Source organism: Chiroxiphia lanceolata, chromosome 16 (genome assembly GCF_009829145.1).
Source record: "Chiroxiphia lanceolata isolate bChiLan1 chromosome 16, bChiLan1.pri, whole genome shotgun sequence".
Classification (NCBI taxonomy): domain Eukaryota; kingdom Metazoa; phylum Chordata; class Aves; order Passeriformes; family Pipridae; genus Chiroxiphia; species Chiroxiphia lanceolata.
Genome location: NC_045652.1, coordinates 2,938,841 through 2,957,175, shown reverse-complemented (window position 1 = coordinate 2,957,175; position 18,335 = coordinate 2,938,841). Strand labels below are relative to the sequence as shown.

General features: G+C 47.1%; 2 protein-coding genes across 6 annotated transcripts in view; one reads left to right on the top strand and one right to left on the bottom strand.

Moving 5' to 3' along the window:
* The window catches only part of RHBDF1 (rhomboid 5 homolog 1), a 59,740-nt gene extending 55,576 nt beyond the window's left edge, over positions 1 to 4,164 (bottom strand). The window contains exons 1-2 of one of the 2 annotated variants that reach the window (XM_032704353.1): positions 4,107 to 4,164; positions 1,230 to 3,332 (exon numbers count right to left, since the gene is read on the bottom strand). The gene's annotated coding sequence lies outside the window, so the exon portion shown is untranslated. Of the gene's footprint in view, positions 1 to 1,229; positions 3,737 to 4,106 lie in introns of those variants that run through there. The other variant, XM_032704352.1, reaches the window with a different exon arrangement.
* A 75-nt stretch (positions 4,165 to 4,239) lies between these two features.
* Positions 4,240 to 18,139, top strand: MPG (N-methylpurine DNA glycosylase). 4 transcript variants are annotated; one of them, XM_032703814.1, is made up of 6 exons: positions 4,240 to 4,323; positions 4,657 to 4,767; positions 8,457 to 8,551; positions 9,187 to 9,412; positions 12,386 to 12,590; positions 17,624 to 18,139. In XM_032703814.1, exons 4-6 carry the CDS (start codon positions 9,191 to 9,193, stop codon positions 18,016 to 18,018), a joined length of 822 nt encoding a protein of 273 aa, XP_032559705.1. In that variant the 5' UTR covers positions 4,240 to 4,323; positions 4,657 to 4,767; positions 8,457 to 8,551; positions 9,187 to 9,190; the 3' UTR covers positions 18,019 to 18,139. The 4 variants fall into 4 exon arrangements, with proteins under 4 accessions (XP_032559705.1, XP_032559706.1, XP_032559703.1 ...); XM_032703815.1 differs by having other exon boundaries at positions 8,457 to 8,595; positions 12,386 to 12,581; positions 17,714 to 18,139; XM_032703812.1 differs by having other exon boundaries at positions 8,457 to 8,595.
* Positions 18,140 to 18,335: the final 196 nt, after the last annotated feature.

The window sequence follows — 18,335 nt, the reverse complement described above, 5'->3', positions numbered from 1 at the left end:
CTGGTAGAGCTTCTCTGAACCACTGCTATCTGCTGGCCTGCTGACACTGCACAGGCTGCAGAACCACTGATTCCTCAGTGTATTACCCTGCCCCCAGCTTTGCTGAGGCTCCTCATTCCTGCCTGTCTCTCCTTTACTGCTCCAGGCTATACCTGTCAGAGGTGATCTGTTGTTCAGTCTGGAGGGCATGGATGTGGTGGCAGCAGCACCAGGAAGAGATTTTAACCTCAGCCAGGTCAGGGAGCTGGTTTAAGCACAGCTCTACAAGTTATTGTACTGGTACAGTGATGGGGAAACTCTTCTGAGAGGCAAGAGTAAGTGGCTGGGGGCAAAGAGCCAGAGGAATTTCTTTAATTGGCTTTTTCCTGCATCCAGCACATTCTGAGCACTCTCAGCACAGGGGCAGAGCTGGAGATGGTTAAGAGCTCTTAGGCTTGCAATGCTCTGACTCAATATACATACATACATACATGTATGTATGTATGTATGTATGTATGTACAAATCTCTCCACACTCTCGTGGATACTCTTTGTTTTGACAGATTTATAAGCATGCTTGCAGCACGACTCCTCTTGCTTTAGAAAATACTGAATAAGCTCTATTTAACCCCTTCAGAAAAGGAAACTAACATGTTTTAAAAAAGCTTGGCTGATTGCTGGGGCAATCATCTCATGCCTCCCAATCTCCTGCCAGTTCAGCCGAGCCTTTGGTTTCATTCTCCAGCTTCCCACTGTTCCTGTGCAGCTGGGAGAGGCCCCAGGCACAGCTGTCCTTATGGCACCATCAAAACCAATTTCACTGGAGATATCATGTAAGAAATCAAGTCCTACAAATGTAGGAGCAGAGCCCATCAGCCCAGTCACTTGGGTTTTGGCTTTTTTTTATATTTTTTTAATGGTTTGGGTTGAAAGGGACCTTAAGGTCACCTAGTTCCAAATCCCTGCCATGGGCAGGGCACCTTCCACTAGACCAAGCCTTGCCCAAACTGGCCTTGGACACTTCCAGGGATGGGGCAGCCACAGCTTCTCTGGGCAACCTGTGCCAGGGCCTCACCACCCTCACAGGGAAGAATTTCTTCCTAATATCTAATCTATTTGTTCCTCTGCACCGAGCAATCCTGTAAAGCCAAGCATTTCTGTGTTGTCAGAGAACAAAAATGTCTTTCATACAAAACAAACAAACAAAAAAGACTAGTAGAATCCATTAATATATTACTAAATAGGACTTGCCTGCCTTCTCTGGTCTAGAGATGAGGCTTCCAGAAGGTCTCTTGCTTTCACAATTTGAACAATTACAAGCAGAGCCCTTGCTAGGATTCCTTGCACTCTGAGTGCAAAGCAGGAGGACTGGAATCCACCACGGATGGATGTCACCAAATTTAGGGTAAAACATACACATCTGCTTATACAACAGATTGAATGGGCTTGATTCACAGAACTGGACATTTGGTCTGTGGCTCATCTTGGGTGTGGGAGATACCGAGGTAGCTACGAGCACCTCTCCCTTCCAGTAGTGGGTTAGTTCTGGTACTAATTTGAGGGTTGTGTGCACCTCAAACAGCCACTGGCTGGAAATAGCTCTGAATGAGACTCACTGGCAGTTGAGGATAAGTAGGAAGCGGCAGCCAAGACTGGATGTCAGGAGAGGCCAGGAGGGGACGTCATAAAAACCCTGTGCTGTTTGGAGCGTTTTCATCCATGGGAATTCTTCACTAGTTGGCTCACAGAGTGCTGCAGCTGTCTTGCAGTGCTGGCTGTGTGAAGTGGCCAGTCCGTGGTCAGTGGGGAACTCCGTGTCTCCTCCTAACGGGACAGAGGAGGCTTTCAGCAGACGCTGCTGAAGCCCCGTTTGGCACCTTACAAAGAGAAAACTTGAAAATCTGCCCCTTCTGCTTTATCTGTGCTGATCTGCTGTCCTCGCTGTAACAGGATGGTAACTCTGCAGCCTGCACAGCCCGGGAGCCGCAGGGAACCACTCTGCAAACAGTTTCTGCTCCAAGAAAAGCTCGGCGCGCTGTGCGCGCCCATTGTGCCACAGACCCCCACAGACCCCGGGGGCTGCGCCAGCCAGATTGTCCAACCACGGATTCCAAGTCATTCCTATCACATTGAAAAGATTTTGCCCCGCGGGGAGGGGAACTTTAATCTTCTCCAGCAGATCGGCTTTTACAGGAGGCTATTTTAGGTGTTGATTCTGTAACAGTGAAGTTATTGGACAAATGCAGAACGTGGCATATGCTGTAGCTTGGAGCAATTTGCATTCCTCAGGTGCTAAAAAGCTTTAAATACTTCCTTTGGGCATGAAACAGATCTGCTGTCAAAGAAGCCAGCATTCCTGAGAGTGCCTGTCCCACAGACTCCCACAGGAGAAGGTCTGCAGAGCTGAACTAGCCTGACCCCAGGAAGTCCTTCCCACAGCTCCTATTCTTGCTCATTTTCTCCTTTAAGTTTCATAATTCGCTGAAAGGCCAGTTTGATGTTTGATTACTTTTTTTTTTATCTTCCTTTTCACGCACTTTCTTTGGTCTTCCTCTGTTATATTAATACCACATTAAAGCTGGGATGTGAACCATGCAAGTCGGGAATTCCTTGATGCTCTTTCGGAGACACTCAGTCAACACTGTTAATCACTGTTAAAATCTTCTCTTATTGTCTTTGCTGATACACAAACGGCTCCTTTCAGACTGGAGCTAAACCCATATGTGCTGCCAGCAGGTAATGTCTCTCCAGGGAATCCTCCCTCTCCTGAGCTTATTTTTGTTCATTTTAACTAAAACATCATACAGAGATCTCCAGCATCAATAACTTTAAGACTTATGCATGTTTCCTTCCCTTTCTTTTTTATACCACTACAGTAGCAGCGCTGTCGTGCTTTACAATGATGATTCAAGGGCTTTTCAGTGCATTCTTGGTGTGTTTCTTTGGGCTCCAAAGTATATCGGCTGTCTTTTCATGGTCAAAAAGAATTAATATTGTGTCACAGACTCTGTGTTTGCTCCATTCATGGTTGGTTTGGGTATTTTTTTACATCTTCCTATTAAACTGGAATAGTAAAATTTGGTAATTCTGGGCTCAGTTCAGGGTTTACAGGAATGCCAAAGCATTTTATCCAGCTTGCTCACATTTGAATTCACTACTGGACTGCCGGTCCCCATTTCTGCTTCCAGAAGAAGACCTTTAGCCACTCATGCACCTGGCTGTGCCTCCAAAGATGTCAATGTCTCCTAAAATAATAGCCAGTAAAGTAACTTATCCTTCTTCCTTCCAAATTCACAAAAGGGGTAGACAGTAAGGGCTCGTTCTCTGCATTGCTGGTTCCTAGCTGGAGCTGTCCTGGAGTACTTTATTACAGAAAAAGGGGAATAAATCCATTCTGATCCATCAGACTTTCCCTCATACCCTTGGTGCAAACATTTGTTTATGAATCAACAGCCCCCAACTGCCTGTCCCCAGAATATTGTGAGGAAAAACCGTATTTTTGATCCCTTTTTGACCATATGCTCCATCTGGATAAAAGCTGAAGCCAAGATTTTTTTTTCTGCGGTCAGATACTTGTTATTTGGGGAACTGAGGGAATAATTAATGCAGCTCCCTATAAAGCCAGCTTGTGACCATGCGCGTTCATCAGAACGTGCATTCACCCCTTTACTTTTCTGAGGAGAACCACAGAATGGCTTGGGTTGGAAGGGACCTTAAAGATCATCTCATTCCACCCCCTGCCATGGGCAGGGACACCTTCCACTAGCCCAGGTTGCTCCAAGCCCTGTCCAACCTGGCCTTGGACACTTCCAGGGATGGGGCAGCCACAGCTTCTCTGGGCAACCTGTGCCAGGGCCCCGCAGAGGGAAGGATTTCTTTCCAGTATCCCATCTAACCCTGCCCTCCGGCAGTGGGAAGCCATTCCCCCTGGTCCCATCACTCCAGACCCTTGTCTAAAGTCCCCCTCCAGCTCTCTTGGACCCCCTTTAGGCACTGAACGGGGCTCTGAGGTCTCCCGGAGCCTTCTCCGGGCTGAACATCCCCAATTCCCTCAGCCTTTCTATTGCCGAATTAACATGAAACAGCGAGAAGCGCGAGAAAACCAGGGGGAGTTCGGACACTGCTTACAGAGGGTCCGTGCTCCAGAAAACAAGACCCCCAGCGACAGTAAAGAGCGGCAGACCAGCAGCACAGCCACACCGGCGCTGCCGGCGGCTCTGTCCCCTCAGCGCCGAGCCCGCCCCGCCTCCCCGGCCCCTCCCTCCCCTCACGGAGCTCCGGGGCTTCCGCGGGGCCGCGCCAGGGGCTGCGCGCGCCCCGCCCGCAGCGGGAACGGGCCCGGCAGGTGCGTGAGGGGGGGTCCCGGAACGGCCGGGAATGGCCGGGAACGGCCGGGAATAACCGGGAATGGCCGCGAATAGCCGCGGATGGCGGGTGAGGGAGCTCGAGCTCCGAGCCCTCGGGCCGGCGGCGGCCCCGGCACCGCCGGCTGGGCCCGGCCGGCCTTGCCGAGCACTGCCGGGGCCTCCCCGTCTGTCCACACCCTCCCCCGCCCTTGATTCCCATCCAAATCACGAGAGTCCTCAAACCAAAACGGGGGGTGATTGTGCTGTGAAAGCTTTTAGTTTGGGGTTTTCCGTCATCCCTCGGTTTTTTTGCGTTTCCTTGTTCTTTACAGAAGGGTGAGTTTCGTTCCAGAAAGGCTCAAGATGCTCGGTAAGGCAGTGGGAGCGAGGAGTGGAATTGCAAGGATGCCTTGTGGGAAATGAGATCCCCAGCACTCAGTAAGGTGAATAAAAGCATCCATTTCGGCATATTTTTGAGGTGTTATTATTGCACATAGTATCAACATCTGTCTGTGGAGAAATTTATTTAATGTTTATATTTCTGGTTACATTAGCTCCTACCTGCACCCTTCTTTCAAGGTTAGGTTTGGTTTTTTTTCTGGAGAATTTGACTTTATATTTGGCATTATATTCACTCCTGCCTCTTCTTTTCAGGGTTACTTCCCCTGCATCTCACACTTATCCAGGAAACTATACATTATTAACTTACTTCTGGTTACTAATAGGGTAGACTAGACAGGAACTCACTGAAGGATTTGGCTTAAAATTAAGTGTCTGTATAAGAGTTAATGGAAGAAATAGAGAGGAATAACAGGCAGGAATAAGTTGCCCAACTGGCAGAAGCAGGCAGGAATAAATTGCCAAACCAGATGAAGCCCCCAGGTACGGTGTTGCTAACGATGGTCTCAGCAGCAAATGTGTCACTAATTTTTAAAGAGGGTTCTAGGGGAAAATCCATGGACTGCAGATCTGGAAGTTTGACCACCAAGTGAATTAGTAGAAGATACAGCAAGGTAGGGTTATGGGACAGCTGCATAAATATTATCTAGGAGGAAAAGTCAGCGTGGGTTAAAAGTCATACCTTAAAAAAACGTTGGAATTCTCTGCAGGTCTAAATAAACATATTGAGAGGTCTGGCTTCCAGTCTGTACTCAGATTTCAGGAAGCTTAAACAGAAGCCCTCACCTGAGCAGCCCTTGATATAATAAGGGAGTTCCCTGTCATAAACAGTTTTGGCAAAGGTAGGAAAGAGGATGTGGGTAAATGGGCAGCTCTGGTGGTGGCTGGAGGTCACCACTGGGTGCCACAGGATGGTTTGTAAAGGACCTGGAAAAATCCAGCTGGCTTTACTTTATTTGAAGTGATAAAGAAGAGGGCTGGGGGATGATGAATTGCAGGTGTAAAGTAATTTATTGTGGGTGGGGAGCAGTGCTAATTTCACACACAAAATGAGTGAGTTTTTGGAGCAGTAATCACTAATTCTGTGACGTTCTCTTCCTCCATTTGGGTTGTTTTACACAGGCTCAGGGAAGAATGTGTAAGCTCACAGTTACTGGGCACACAGACACTGTGCCTGGATCAGAAGGTTCCAGTCTAGATGTGTGGAGACAACGCTGTGTGCTCATTCTGTTCTTCCCCAGGCTCCTGGCTCCTGCTTTTGACCTGTGCTGGAGAGCAGGATACAGGGAGAGGTGTCCTTTGGTCTGACCCACCATTGACTGGTCGTGTATTCCCACTTAAAACCTGTGCAGCTGGGAATTACTGTGAGGAATTGTCTCTCCAGAAGTGGCAGTGTTTTATGTACACCTCTTCATCCTGCTGTCAGCAAGACAGATGTGCCTGAGGAAGGCTTGGAGGCTATCTGGACCTGTGAGCCACAAGTACAAGCAAACTGCTGCTGGGATTTTATTTTTTTACCTCCTTTTAGTGAAAGGTCATTAAATACCCAAGGAAATGCCTGCAAATGCAGTCTTGTTAGAAAGATTAAAAGAAGTCTCTGTAGGCTCTGTTGTGCCTTGACTACAGGGTGTATCTGCTGCTGAGCTGTGCTTTACACAGATTTTCAGTGTCTCTCTGATTCTGGCTTGCAGGGTCCTGAGCCTGAGATAAGCCCAGGAGCCCTGAACACTCCAGGCACTTGTGCAGAGCTGAGTCAGCTCTTGATCTTCCTTTTCTGACTTCCATGCTTTTTTTTTTTTTTTTCTGTACATGTGAACACACATGTACTTAAAAACTTGTGGTTAGTTTGGTTACAGCAGGATTAGTAAGAAGTGATCAAACCCACGGCTGGTTATTTGAGGCCCGGAAGTGGAATTTGTTTACTGCACAAGCAAGAAAATCTAGATGAAAAAATGAAAAGTAAAGTTGCAGGATTTGTCTGTAGGCTTAGATGTGAGGAGGTGATGTCTCTTTATTCCCAAATACATAGGGCTGGGAGATGTGGTAAGTGCTGTCTTTTACAGTGTGTTTTTTCCTAGGCAAGAAGGGATTATTTGGATATACAGGCAACATCCTTTACAGAAGGCATAGGTGGGCTTTGAGACATAGGGTTTTCTGCTTCCTATCTTTCATATCTTCATGAACAGGGAGACAGAGGGTAGACTGGGGGTTTTTTTGGATTCTGAGATGATAACTGCAGCCCCCTCATTCTGCACCCCCACTTCTGTGTGTGACCCATTTCTCCTGCCTATAAGGCACTTCCCAACTGCTGCTTCCAGTGAGAGTTGAAGGTGCTGAGATGTGTGTAGGATCAGCCCTCAGCAATGGAATTACAAGTGCCCTGAGGCTGCTGGTGGAACATGTGCATGGGAGCCCTTGCAGCTTTTAAGAATTATTTAATTGGAAGTGCAGTAGGTGCCAGGCAACTCGGATCATGTTTCTGGTGTCTCATTCCATAAGAGCACAAATTACCAAGTGAGTTAATGCTCCACTCCAACCAGCCATGTTTGCAGTGTGTCTTTATCTGTGGCTGATGAGCTGGAAGTTCCAGTTAATACTGTCAGAGAAGTCTGGAGGTTTTGTCTTCAGTGGGAAGCATTCCCTTGACTGAGTGTTTCAGAGGGTCAGTCTGATACCGAGATGTGTGAAGAGCCCTTCCTTCCTGCAACACTCTTCCCTATTCTTATCCTTCTCCTCAACAGCACTCTTTTGCCAAAGGCCACCAGGCAGTTTTGTCTGAGGCAGGCTGCTGAATTTTAGCAAAATTTTAAAGAATTCCCACCAGGTGAAAGCCAGAGTTGAGGGCAGAGTACCTGGCATGGAGCTGGCTGTTCTATGGCAAGTCTCTGACACCACTGAATTACTGCAATAAAGAATTAGATCTTTAGGGGGGAAAAAAAAAAGAAAACCATCCCACCTCTCTGCCAGTCATACCAACGTGATTTATTTTTTTTTTTGCTGCCTATTTTTATATGTTTGTGTCTGGATTCTTCTGAAGCGAAACATAACGCTGTTGGGGAATTGGCACTGGTGATTCAGAGTGTAGCAATGCTGAATTTGTTTCACTGGAGTTCAGGGAAGCTGTTGCTGGTGGATCTTTCATTATGAGAATCATCAGAGCAAGATAAAAGATTGGTTTTGATGGTGAAAGTTTTTGTGGTCATTTTTAAAAGGTGATGTTCTGGTGAAAAATGAGTGGCAACAGCTAATTACTTACATATATACTTCCCTTGCAGGCTGAGCTGTGGACAGGAGTCTTTCTCCATTTCTAATTCTGCATGATGTTGAACCTTTGCTTTTTTTCCCTTCCATCTACATGTGGATGAATTTCAGAACCAATGAGGCATCTTCTAAAACCTCTTGTCTTTGCATTCTCATTGCAAAGTCCTTTTTTTTGAGGCTGACACTTTCCAAATTTAGTGCCACTGGGGGAGTTTTAAAAGTTTGGTTTGAGCTTTCTGTGTATTCATTCAGTGCATTCCCCAGTGCTTTCATGGCTTTTGTATAACAGAGGCTAAAGAGCATCTCCAGCACTGCCCAGCTGGGAGATGGTGTTTTGCTGGACCAACTGCAAATTGTTCTGGAGTTTGAGCCAGTGATACACTGTTGGTATCATATCTCCAGCTCCAGAATCTCATAGCCTATTTCAAAGTGCTTTGTACACTGAATAAATAAGTTTCTTCCTGTTCAACAGGTAGAAGGAATGAAGCACTGAAAAAGAAACATTAGGTTTTTGGAGCTTGCATAGACCAACTAGAAGAATAATTTTGGATTATGTAGTTGCCTCAGGTACATACTGTTGACTGGAACACAGGCTGCTCTTGATCCTTCTGGTAGGTTGAATTTAAAGGTTACTTTCGGGAGGTTCTACAGAAACATTTCAACAGCATGATGAACACACTTGTGACTGTAAATGGTGCATCTCCCAGCTCAAATGTTCTGTGTCCTGTGGAGTTTTAGATTCTGATCTGGCTGCATTACTGCTTAAAAACATTGATACACAACTGCTGGGCTTTCTGAGGCAGCACAGTTCCTGAAGGGGTTGTTTTCTGTTTTTTTTTCCTGTCTGCTTAAAAGATTACATTAGTTTTAGGTAAAAAAAGCTCATAGCACTGGTTCACCTTTGGTTGCAATTTTTTAACCTAACAGCAAACTTATTTTTACTGCTAAGTGGAGCAGAGTTGCTTTTTATCTGCAGTCCTTAGAAGATGAATACTCAAACTGCTGTGTTCTGTTTGCTTATCAGTAGAGCCCAATATTTGCCCAGCCTGGTGCAAACACAGCTAAATTTGTCACCTGCTTCTGTAGTTTGCACAGGTTATCCAAGGAGCTGTAGGTTTCAGGTTCACTGTTGTGGAGAGAGGCATGAAAACAGGAGTTTGTACTTCTAAATAAGCTTTATATTTCTAATTATATTTTTCTAGAACTATGCCAAGAAAAAGAAAGCTGTTGGCTCAGTTAAGTGCTCTTCAAAGCAACTCCAGCTTCCCTCAGATCAATGCCCTGGAGAACCTGAACACTGCACCTGGTGGAGATTGTTCTCCGAAAAGCAGCAAATACTTTGTGACAGAGAAGAGAAATTCTCCCCGGCTGGAAGCAGATTTTTTCAACCAGCCCTGTGTCAGTCTGGCCAAGTCCTTTCTGGGACAGGTAAGACATGAATGCTGAGGTTCCTGCTGGAATAGTGGAGCATGTGCTAGCTAATAACTTCGTGTAAAAGGATGAAGTTCTTGTTTTGCCATTTGACTCCTGGGCTTGGCTATTTTAGGAGCACAGCTCTTGTTCCCTCTCTTATTAAGTGCAGTGGAATTTAAAGACTAGTAGCCAAATCTATTTTTGATGAAGTCAGAGGAGTAATTTTCCAGGTTTTGTTTACTGTCAGATTTTAGAATTGGTTTCTTGTGGAGTTTTCCTCCCTTTTTTTTTCTGTTTAATGTACTTTGTGGTTTGAAGGTTGTTTCAGGCCCATTATTTTCCTTTCAAGTCTTGCTTTATTTGTTTCTGGCTCTTGCTTGGCCCAGTGTAAAGTAATCAGCAACATCTCCTCTGCCTCCATTTTACTGTCTTGTGATGCCAAGGATTGCACAGTCCCACAGTTCAACTCTCTTCACTCCAAATATTCCCATTCCCATCTTCTGTTTCTAAGTTTCTTGTTCAGGCAGGGACCTTCTCCCTTATCCCCATTGCAAGAACTTTGAGGAGTCTTTGGACCTTGTTGCAAGCCTTTGGAAGTCAGAGTGGTGGAGATTAAACATGTCTCTTCTGATCAGAGAGCCCTTCAAAAATCCCTCCTGCTGTTTCCATGCGAGGGAGTTCCTCCAGTGTTTTCCCTAGAAAACGTTTCCAGTCTGGGCCCTTCTAAACACAACTGTGTTTAGTTTCACTGCTCTGGTCTTATCTTCTCTGAGTCTTTTTTATACCTTCATTGTCTGCAGGGTGAGCAGACTCCGGGTTCTCATGGGTTTAGATAACTTGAGGAATTTGTTGCACAAACTGTTGGTTTTGGCCTGGTTTGCTGTGTCTGGCCTTTTCTTATTCTCTAAGGATATTGTCATGCTTATAATTGACGCCTTTGCTCTGCTTGTTAACCCTGCTGGGTTTCTCTCTGGTCTGCCTTACCCTCTCTGTGGTACTCCACGTGCCCTCACAGACATCCTGCTAGAGCTTTGCCTTTCCAGCCTTAACCTTTGGCTGCCTCTTAAGTTCTTCCCAACAGTCTTCCTCACTTTCTGTAGCTTCCTCTTTTTCCTGGTAAGCAGAACTCCGCTAGGTTATTTTTGGACCTTAACGCTTGTTAAAAGACGCTGAACTTTATCCTTCGTGGTCACGATACAAAGTTGTTTGTCAGGGATAAGTCTTTGGAAGATACTTTGTGTTTTGTTCTGGATCCCTTTGAGAGCTGAGTCTTTTCTTGTGAAAGCCCTGATCCCTCACTCTGATGATGTCTAAGGAAACGTAGCCCCTGCCCTGGTCTATCTAAGGGCTCCTGAAGCCTCCCATTACTGATGCATTTTTGTTGTCTGAATGGCTCTGACATCCTCATGCATTCAGTTACCTGGGCAGATGATGTTTGAGTCCTAATTCTATGTTCCTTTTAGTCCTAGAATTACAACCCAGGGAATTTCTGTCTTAATTTTACCTTTTCTTTAAAGTGTAACTCTCAGTCTCCCATGACCCAGTCTATTCTCTCATTTTCTTAGAATGATAACAGTAATGTGCCAGTCATTATCTTCATTCTGACAAATATAATAAACACCTGGTATATTAGTCTTGCTTACTTTGATGATACCTGAGTTCCTGGAAACAAAAAAAAAATACCTCAAAAGTTACATGAACATCAAGATACATCCTCAGTGAGAAATAAAAACCTCTGTGAAATAGCTCACTGTGAGGTGTTGGGAATGGTCACCATTTTTTAACTGTGAATATTTGGTGTGTCTGAAGAGTCAGGGAAATGAAGTTAAAGTCATAACTTCACCACTGCATTTCATCCTACTGAGAGAGAAATGTGGCCACAGGGCTCTGCCTTTGGGGTGTTCACAGGCAGTTGCTTTTCTGAAGTCACTGCATTTTTTCCTAAACAAAATAAATTGATTATTTTCAACAATTTGGCCAGTGCTGTAGGGAAACTGTGATAGAGCAGAGCTGCAGCATTGGAAACTGAATTCTGGAGCATCCATACTGGATCAGATCAGTATCTGCATTAGCCATCCAGCATCTGCTAGGAATTAAGCTTTGTTTCCTGAAGGTCATTTTTGAATGGCTGATTTGCCAGTATGAAAGTGCTGAATGTCATCTAATTAAACTGAGAGCTGTTGCCTAAACGAGGCTGTGCTGCAGTATTTCGTACACATTAAGTAAAATACAAAGTTTAGAAACCAGGTCAAACCACAAAAACCTTTGTAGAAAGTTTAGTGGTTGTTTTATTTTGAAAGAGAATCTTTTCACTGTCATGTTTTGTTTCCCCTGCGTCTGCTTTGTTTTATTTAAGGAGGTACCAGCAGCAAGGAACACACTGTAATAACAAAGATCTGTTGTTGTCTGCCTGGAGCCAATTCCCAGCTCTCCTGCACTGCCCCTCTCTGTGGCACAGAAAACACAGAAATAGGCGAGTGATGCTCACCCTGGTGCTGATTATCTCTGTGATTAGGGACTGGGACTTGTTTGAAACATCTCTAGGGAGAGAAACTGTCTAATCATAGCAGTTATTTAATTGTGCCACTGTCATATTTCTTCTGATCTAGAGATTATGCATTCAGGATGCTTCAAGGTTGATAACAGTGGTGCTTTTTTGCCTTAAACCTGATGGAGAATACAGAAAATAACCACAAAAGCAACTCTGTGGGATGTAGGATTATAACTTGGTTCTTATGATAGTGCCACAGCTGGACACCCCAGGCATTTTGTGGGGTGAATGACAGGTAGGAATTCTTTGTGCTGGGCTGTGGCCTGGCCAGTGGAAGCTGAAGAAGCTGGTGTTGGCTTCTTAGTGCTGCTACATGGAGAGGAGAGTATTTAGTACCACCAGCTCCTTTTTTTCCTACTTCTTTGTTTCCACAGCTCTTGCTCCGGCTGTTTTGCACAGAGGGCTGCAAACTGATGCACTCTGACCTCTCTTTTCAGATTTTAGTTCGCAAACTTCCTGATGGCAGAGAGCTCTGGGGCAGGATTGTTGAAACAGAAGCTTATCTGGGTGGGGAAGATGAAGCTTCCCACTCGAAAGGTGGGAAGCAAACTCAGCGGAACGCGGCCATGTTCATGAAACCGGGAACTCTGTACGTGTACCAGATCTATGGCATCTACTTCTGTGTCAATGTTTCCAGCCAAGGTAAGCTGGGGCTGAAAGATTCGCTGCCTGCAGGACAGGGCTGACGTTTCAAGCTGCACTTGTGGTGCTGCAGTGACCTGCCAGCCCCCTGTGGGCTCTGTGAAGTCATGACTTGCTCTCAGGATGTTTCCCTGGGACCTGGGCTTTGCCACGGTGAGCAGGATGGACCTGTGGACAGGCAGAGTGGGAAGCAGGGCCCATCTCCAGTTTGGTCCCAGCTGTGGGAGCTGTTCAGGAACACAAATAAAGACTTAAGAACTGGAGGAGAGTCTGGAGAGGATGGAGCTTTCAGTTTGGATGACCTGGGGAGCTGCCTCATTCCTGTGATTCAGTGAACTTTGTTCCTCAGAAGTGCTGATGTAGGGGAAGTATGTGGAGTCATTAATGACAGCCTAAATCTTGGTGTCTGTTGTCATGGCAAGAAACTCCTCTGTCTCCTGCCTTTATCTTCAGAGGCTTTAAATGTTGGGGAAAACAAAACAATCTGAGATGCCCTAAGCTTAAGCAAGGAGTCAGTGTAGGAGCATTTTAGCTGCTTTGCTGTCTCTTAAAACCAAAAAAAACCCCACCCAAATAAAAAAACTCAGACTATTACAGAATCTTCAATCTTCTTTTATTATTCTCAAGATATAATAATCAAGCTCTAATCAAATTATTCTGGAATTTACTGAGACTGTCCTTCCACAGGTCCTCTTAACGTGCAGCTGTTACTCCTGTAAGAATGACAGTATTTGCCTTGCAGTAAAGCTGCTGCTTAATGAGACACCTTGAAATGGCAGCAGGTATTTCCTGGGTAAATACCCACTATTTTAGAAAAAAAATCTCAAAACCATTTTACTTTCTTTTTCACCATTTTCAAGATCAAGGTTAAAGAACTCCACAGCTTATATAGTCCTCTAAGTGGAAAGGAAGTGTAAGAGTGACCATTAATCCTCAGGTTTTGGCCTTTGGACAGGAGCCAAGCAGGAAAACAGTGCTGGGTTGTGCTGTGGGGGAAGACCCTGACTTTCCAAGTGAAAGTCTGGAATCTGGTGGATGAACACATGTGAATGTCATTACATTGGCTCTGCCAAATCTGTTCAGATAATGAAAGCAGATGGTTCATTAGTCAGGGTTTGAAATATTAGGAATAATAATTTTTATTAAAAAAACAAGGGCATTTAGCCTTTGAATTCTAGAAAGATTTCTTTGAAATAGATACTTTGGTAAATTTTTCCTTACATACCTGTGTTCAGTTTTGTAGCAAATCAGTTCAAGAGCTCACTGTGGTGATGGAGTTCCTTGGGTTTTTTTGTCATAAACTCCCTCCCTGTCTGCATGTCACACATGCAGCTACTCTGGCACTGCCAGCTTTGTCAGGGCACTGCAGTCAATACTGTGGCTGTGCACTTGTTACACAAGTAGGAGCCACTTCTGTGTGTTTGTCCGTGTGCAGATGTGATGACAGAAAGCATCTGGGCAGGAATCATATCTGAGATGCTTTTCTCAGGTAGACAAGGAGTTGTTTAGTTGTCCTGTTGTTTAGTCTGAGGAAGGGTTGAGGAAGTTGTCTTTGTGGTGGCACCTGGGCAGAAGGGAAAAATACTGCATTTCCTGGATATGGGACAGATCTCAGAAACTGGTTTGGATCTGGCTGTGCAGAAAACACAAGGAAACACTGGCAACCCCCCTGTCTGTTGTGGCACGGCTTGGTCCTTCTTCACAGCCCAGAGCACACTCTAAAGGCAAACACTTGCTTTAAAAAGTAGTTTAACACTGATTTGAATCGTGCTGGGGCCCTCTTGGTCCCTGACCAGCCCAGGATCTGCAGCCTCTCTGAGATGGACCAAGCTTTACATGCTGCTCCTCCTTGCTTCCCTCTGCTGAGCTTGTCCAGAGTGGAGTGTTTGGCTCGTGAGACTCTGGCTCTTCAGAGATCACTTGTTTTGATACACAGCCTTGTAGCACTGTCTGGTTTAACTCCAGGTGGAATAAACCTTCCCCTCTGTTTGCTGTATTGGTTTATGCTCGAGTTCAGGCTCAGCAGTGTCACTGAGGGACAGGAAAAGTGTGTCACCAGCAGCACTGTGTTCATAAAACCATGAGTTGAGGGGTGGGTTCCAATATTTTTTGTCACTGAGGAAGGGGAAATCTTTGTGCATGTCACTAGATAAAGCTGCATCATGTGGGATTTCACTGTGAGAGGTCTTCTCATCACTGGTTAAAGTACTGCAACTGCCTGAAGCCATGGCAGGCATCACTATCTTTGGAGAAATCATGGATGATAGAGGAGAAGAGCTTATAGAAAAAATATAACCAATGTCTTTTAGTGTGCATGAATCCTACAGTATATCCTGAGCAGCACAATAATCTTAGTACAAAGAGCTTTCCCCAGAGTTAAGAGGGATGTTGGGCTTCCCTCGCCTCGGGAAGAGGATAAATGCCAGTCATCCTTCTCCTTGACTTAGCTGTGATTTGTTTCTCTGGAATGTGCCAAGGTGTGCATTTTGCTGCCAGACCTGAAAGAGCAGCTTGTAAAACCAAGAGCCCAGTGATGCTCAGCCCAGGGTCACACTGCATGGGCTTCTCCCCACCTTTCAGATCCTACACTAGGGCTTTGAAGGAAGTGTTTTGGGAGCAGTGAGTCACACGGGTGAAGAGAGGAGAAAATTTTCTTCTCCCCAGTGGCCAAGAGCTGTTTCCAAGTGGGAGCTGGAGCAGTGTCAGGGAAGGAGCAGGAAGCTGCACAGCGGGGGAGTGGGACTTCACTATCATTTTATGATTTCTGGCTGCCCAGGGAGAGAATTGGCCTCTGTGCTGTTGTTAAATCTGGATGCTGCTCATTACATGGAGTGACTCTTGGGCATCTCCAGCTGGCCCTGCTGCCTCTGGTGTGTCAGGAGCCACATCCATGTGGGGCAGATGCCAAAGCCAGGTGAGCCCTGAGAGCAAAGTGCTGCAGGCTGGCAGGGGGAGGGAGGCAGGCTGAAGCACCCTGGCAGGCAGGAGTTGAGTTGCAAGGATTCAGCTACTCTTCAGGAGTTAAAATTTCTGATATGGAAGTATGTTCAGGGCGTGGGGGCGTGGGGGCAAAGAAGGCAGTAGCTCATTGTGGCATCCCTGCACTCCTGTCCTGCCTGCCCTCTCCACCTCTTCCCAAAGCTCTTGGGGAGCTGCTGTCACGCTCGGGGGCAGTGCATGATGTCTCCTGCACACAGCTGGAAAGAGCATGGAAACTTCCAGGTGGAAATGCAGAAAGAGCAGCCAGAGACAGAAATGCCTGGTACCCCCTCCCAGGGCCCTGGGATGCTCTGGGAGCACCTGCAGTTTCTCCAAGTGCTTGTCGCTCTTCACATGAACTCTCAAGGACTCGGTTCAGTTCAAGTGTGACCACAGTTTCCACTTGCATTTGTGATGGATGAAAGCAAGTAGTGTAATTAGTGATTGTTCAGAATCCCAGAGTTGTTCCTGGCAAGTGAGGCAGCAACACGATGTGAAGGATGTTTCTTTGTGCATGGATAAAAAGCAGAATTAGGACATGGAACATGTTCTTAAAAATCTAAAATGACCTTTGAGCTCTAAATCACTGTAGTCCAGGGAAGCGGCTTTTGGCTGCCAGATTAGCATCAATCCCCCTCCTTGGAGAAGGGAGTGCCTGGGAACAGATTGCTGACAGCTGTTGGAAATCAGGCTGTTGACTTCACCGAGCTGCACTGGGGGCAGCAGGGGCTCGGAAAACGTTCAGGGCAACGGGCAGCACCTCCAGAGCCCAGATCCTCCTTGGGAGCCCAGGAGGGTAATTTAGTGTGGGATCTGTACAAAGTATGAGAGGGATTCTATTTTTGGAAATCACAGGTCCTTAGGGATCTGTCAGTGCCTACAAGGAAAGCCTGTGCCAGGCGTGAGCAGGGCTCCAGATGTTCGAGGCTGGAGAGGGAGCGGGCGGATGCCGGCAGCGGGAATGCCGTGGGCGGCCCCGGCACGAGGGGAGCTGTGTGGGGCAGCACAGGCTGTGCCAGGCACCCTCCTCACCCACTCGGGGTCAGGAGAAGACCTCCCTGCTGTCCACTGGAAAACACCAAGGAAGTGTATATGTCCCTCTTAGGCTGGAGATCCTTGTCCCAGGGAATGTCTTTTCAGAGCTGCATCTTTGCTTCCCTGCCACCAACACCAGGGAAGGCAGCTGGCTGGCTGCAGCAGCTGGGAGGGCAGGAGTTTCCCTAAGGCACCTGGAAGGGTGGCGGATCCCATCTGAGAAGAGACTCTGTCAGTTTTCCTCAGTTCTTGTCACAGAAAGGTCTTCTCTGCTGAAGTGCTGCTCCCAGGGCTGTGCATCCCACAGCTGAAGTGCTGCTCCCAGGGCTGTGCATCCCACAGCTGGACTGTGGAGCCTGTCCCGCCCCAAGTCCCTGCCTTGGGAGAGCTGCCCTGGCACAAGGGCTTGGATCACTCCATGCAGTTACCCAAGGCCTGTCACAGCTCCATGGCAGTTTGGAATGGTACCACCTGCAGCCTGGGCTCCCTCAGCAGCAGCTGCTCCCAGTGCCTGCAGCTCCTTCCCAGGTTTCTCTTTGTCCAGCCTAACTCTGCAAGCTGCCTCTTTCTGCTGGCAGCATCCAGACTCATTCCTCCTCTCCTTTATTAGCTGGAATTCTTGTAATCAGAGTTTATTAGAAATCCACTGGGTTTGGGAGCAGCTTTGGGTAGCTGTGCCAAAACTGAACCATATGCGTGTTTATTTATTCCTGAACATTGTGCTGACAAAAGAAAAGCCTCTTGCCCTCTGGCAAGTCTCAGACTTGGTACCATCAAGTGGGGCTGGGAAGAGCAAAGCAGAATAAAGAGCACAGAGCTGTGGGACAGTGGGAGGAGGCTGGGGCAGGCACTGCCCACGGGTCAGGGGCTGATTCCAGAGGCTGGCACTTGGAGTGAAGGGCAGGAGCTGCAGGCAATTCCCTGCTCTGTGGGCTCAGAGCTGAGCACTGCTGTGGGCCGAAGGCTGAGGTGTTCCCAACCACCACCCTGCACTAACCCCCCCTTCTTGTCCCGCACAGGGGAGGGGGCTGCGGTGCTGCTGCGCTCCCTGGAGCCTCTCCAGGGCCTGGATGCCATGAGGGAGCTGCGCAGGACCTCCAGGAAAGCCCCCAGCAAGCTGCTCAAGGACTGGCAGCTCTGCAACGGGCCCTCCAGGCTCTGCCAGGCCTTTGGCATCGACAAGGCTTTTGACCAGAGGGACCTGACTCAGGACACTGACATCTGGATGGTGCCTGGACAGGACCTGCCCGGGGAGCAGGACGTGGTGACCACCACGAGGATTGGCATTGGCAACAGGGGGGAGTGGGCACAGAAACCACTCAGGTTTTATTTACGAGGGAACAAATTTGTGAGTGTTGTAGACAAGAAAACGGAGAGAGAGATGGCAGCAAGGGGACACTTGTCTTGCAGCTGACAAGTCTTGCAAGGGTGCCAGCAGCCAGGACTTGAGCTGTGCTCTGTGCAAGGACCTCAGGCTGTGTCGTGGCAGATGCAGGGGTTGGGGGTTTTTAACAATAAATGTACTTTGTCACAACGAGTGGGGCAAGGTGGAGTTTATTTGCAGAGCTGACTGGGCCTCCCAGCCAGAGTTGGTGTTGGTTTGGACACTGAAGGCCACTTTCTCCCTTACCAGTGGATCCAGGCTTAATTAGGGTGGGTGACTGGAGAAGGTTCCCAGCTCTGAGCTGCTGTGCTGCTCCCACTGCCCCAGCTCTCAGCAGAGGAGAGTAG

What these genes read in the sequence shown, in the direction of transcription:
- MPG (XM_032703814.1), top strand. Translation starts at nt 9,191, where the DNA reads ATGCCAAGAAAAAGAAAGCTGTTGGCTCAGTTAAGTGCTCTTCAAAGC. An exon ending in CCAAGTCCTTTCTGGGACAG is followed by an intron (nt 9,413 to 12,385) that starts GTAAGACATGAA and finishes CTCTCTTTTCAG; the next exon opens with ATTTTAGTTCGCAAACTTCC. An exon ending in TGTCAATGTTTCCAGCCAAG is followed by an intron (nt 12,591 to 17,623) that starts GTAAGCTGGGGC and finishes TGTCCCGCACAG; the next exon opens with GGGAGGGGGCTGCGGTGCTG.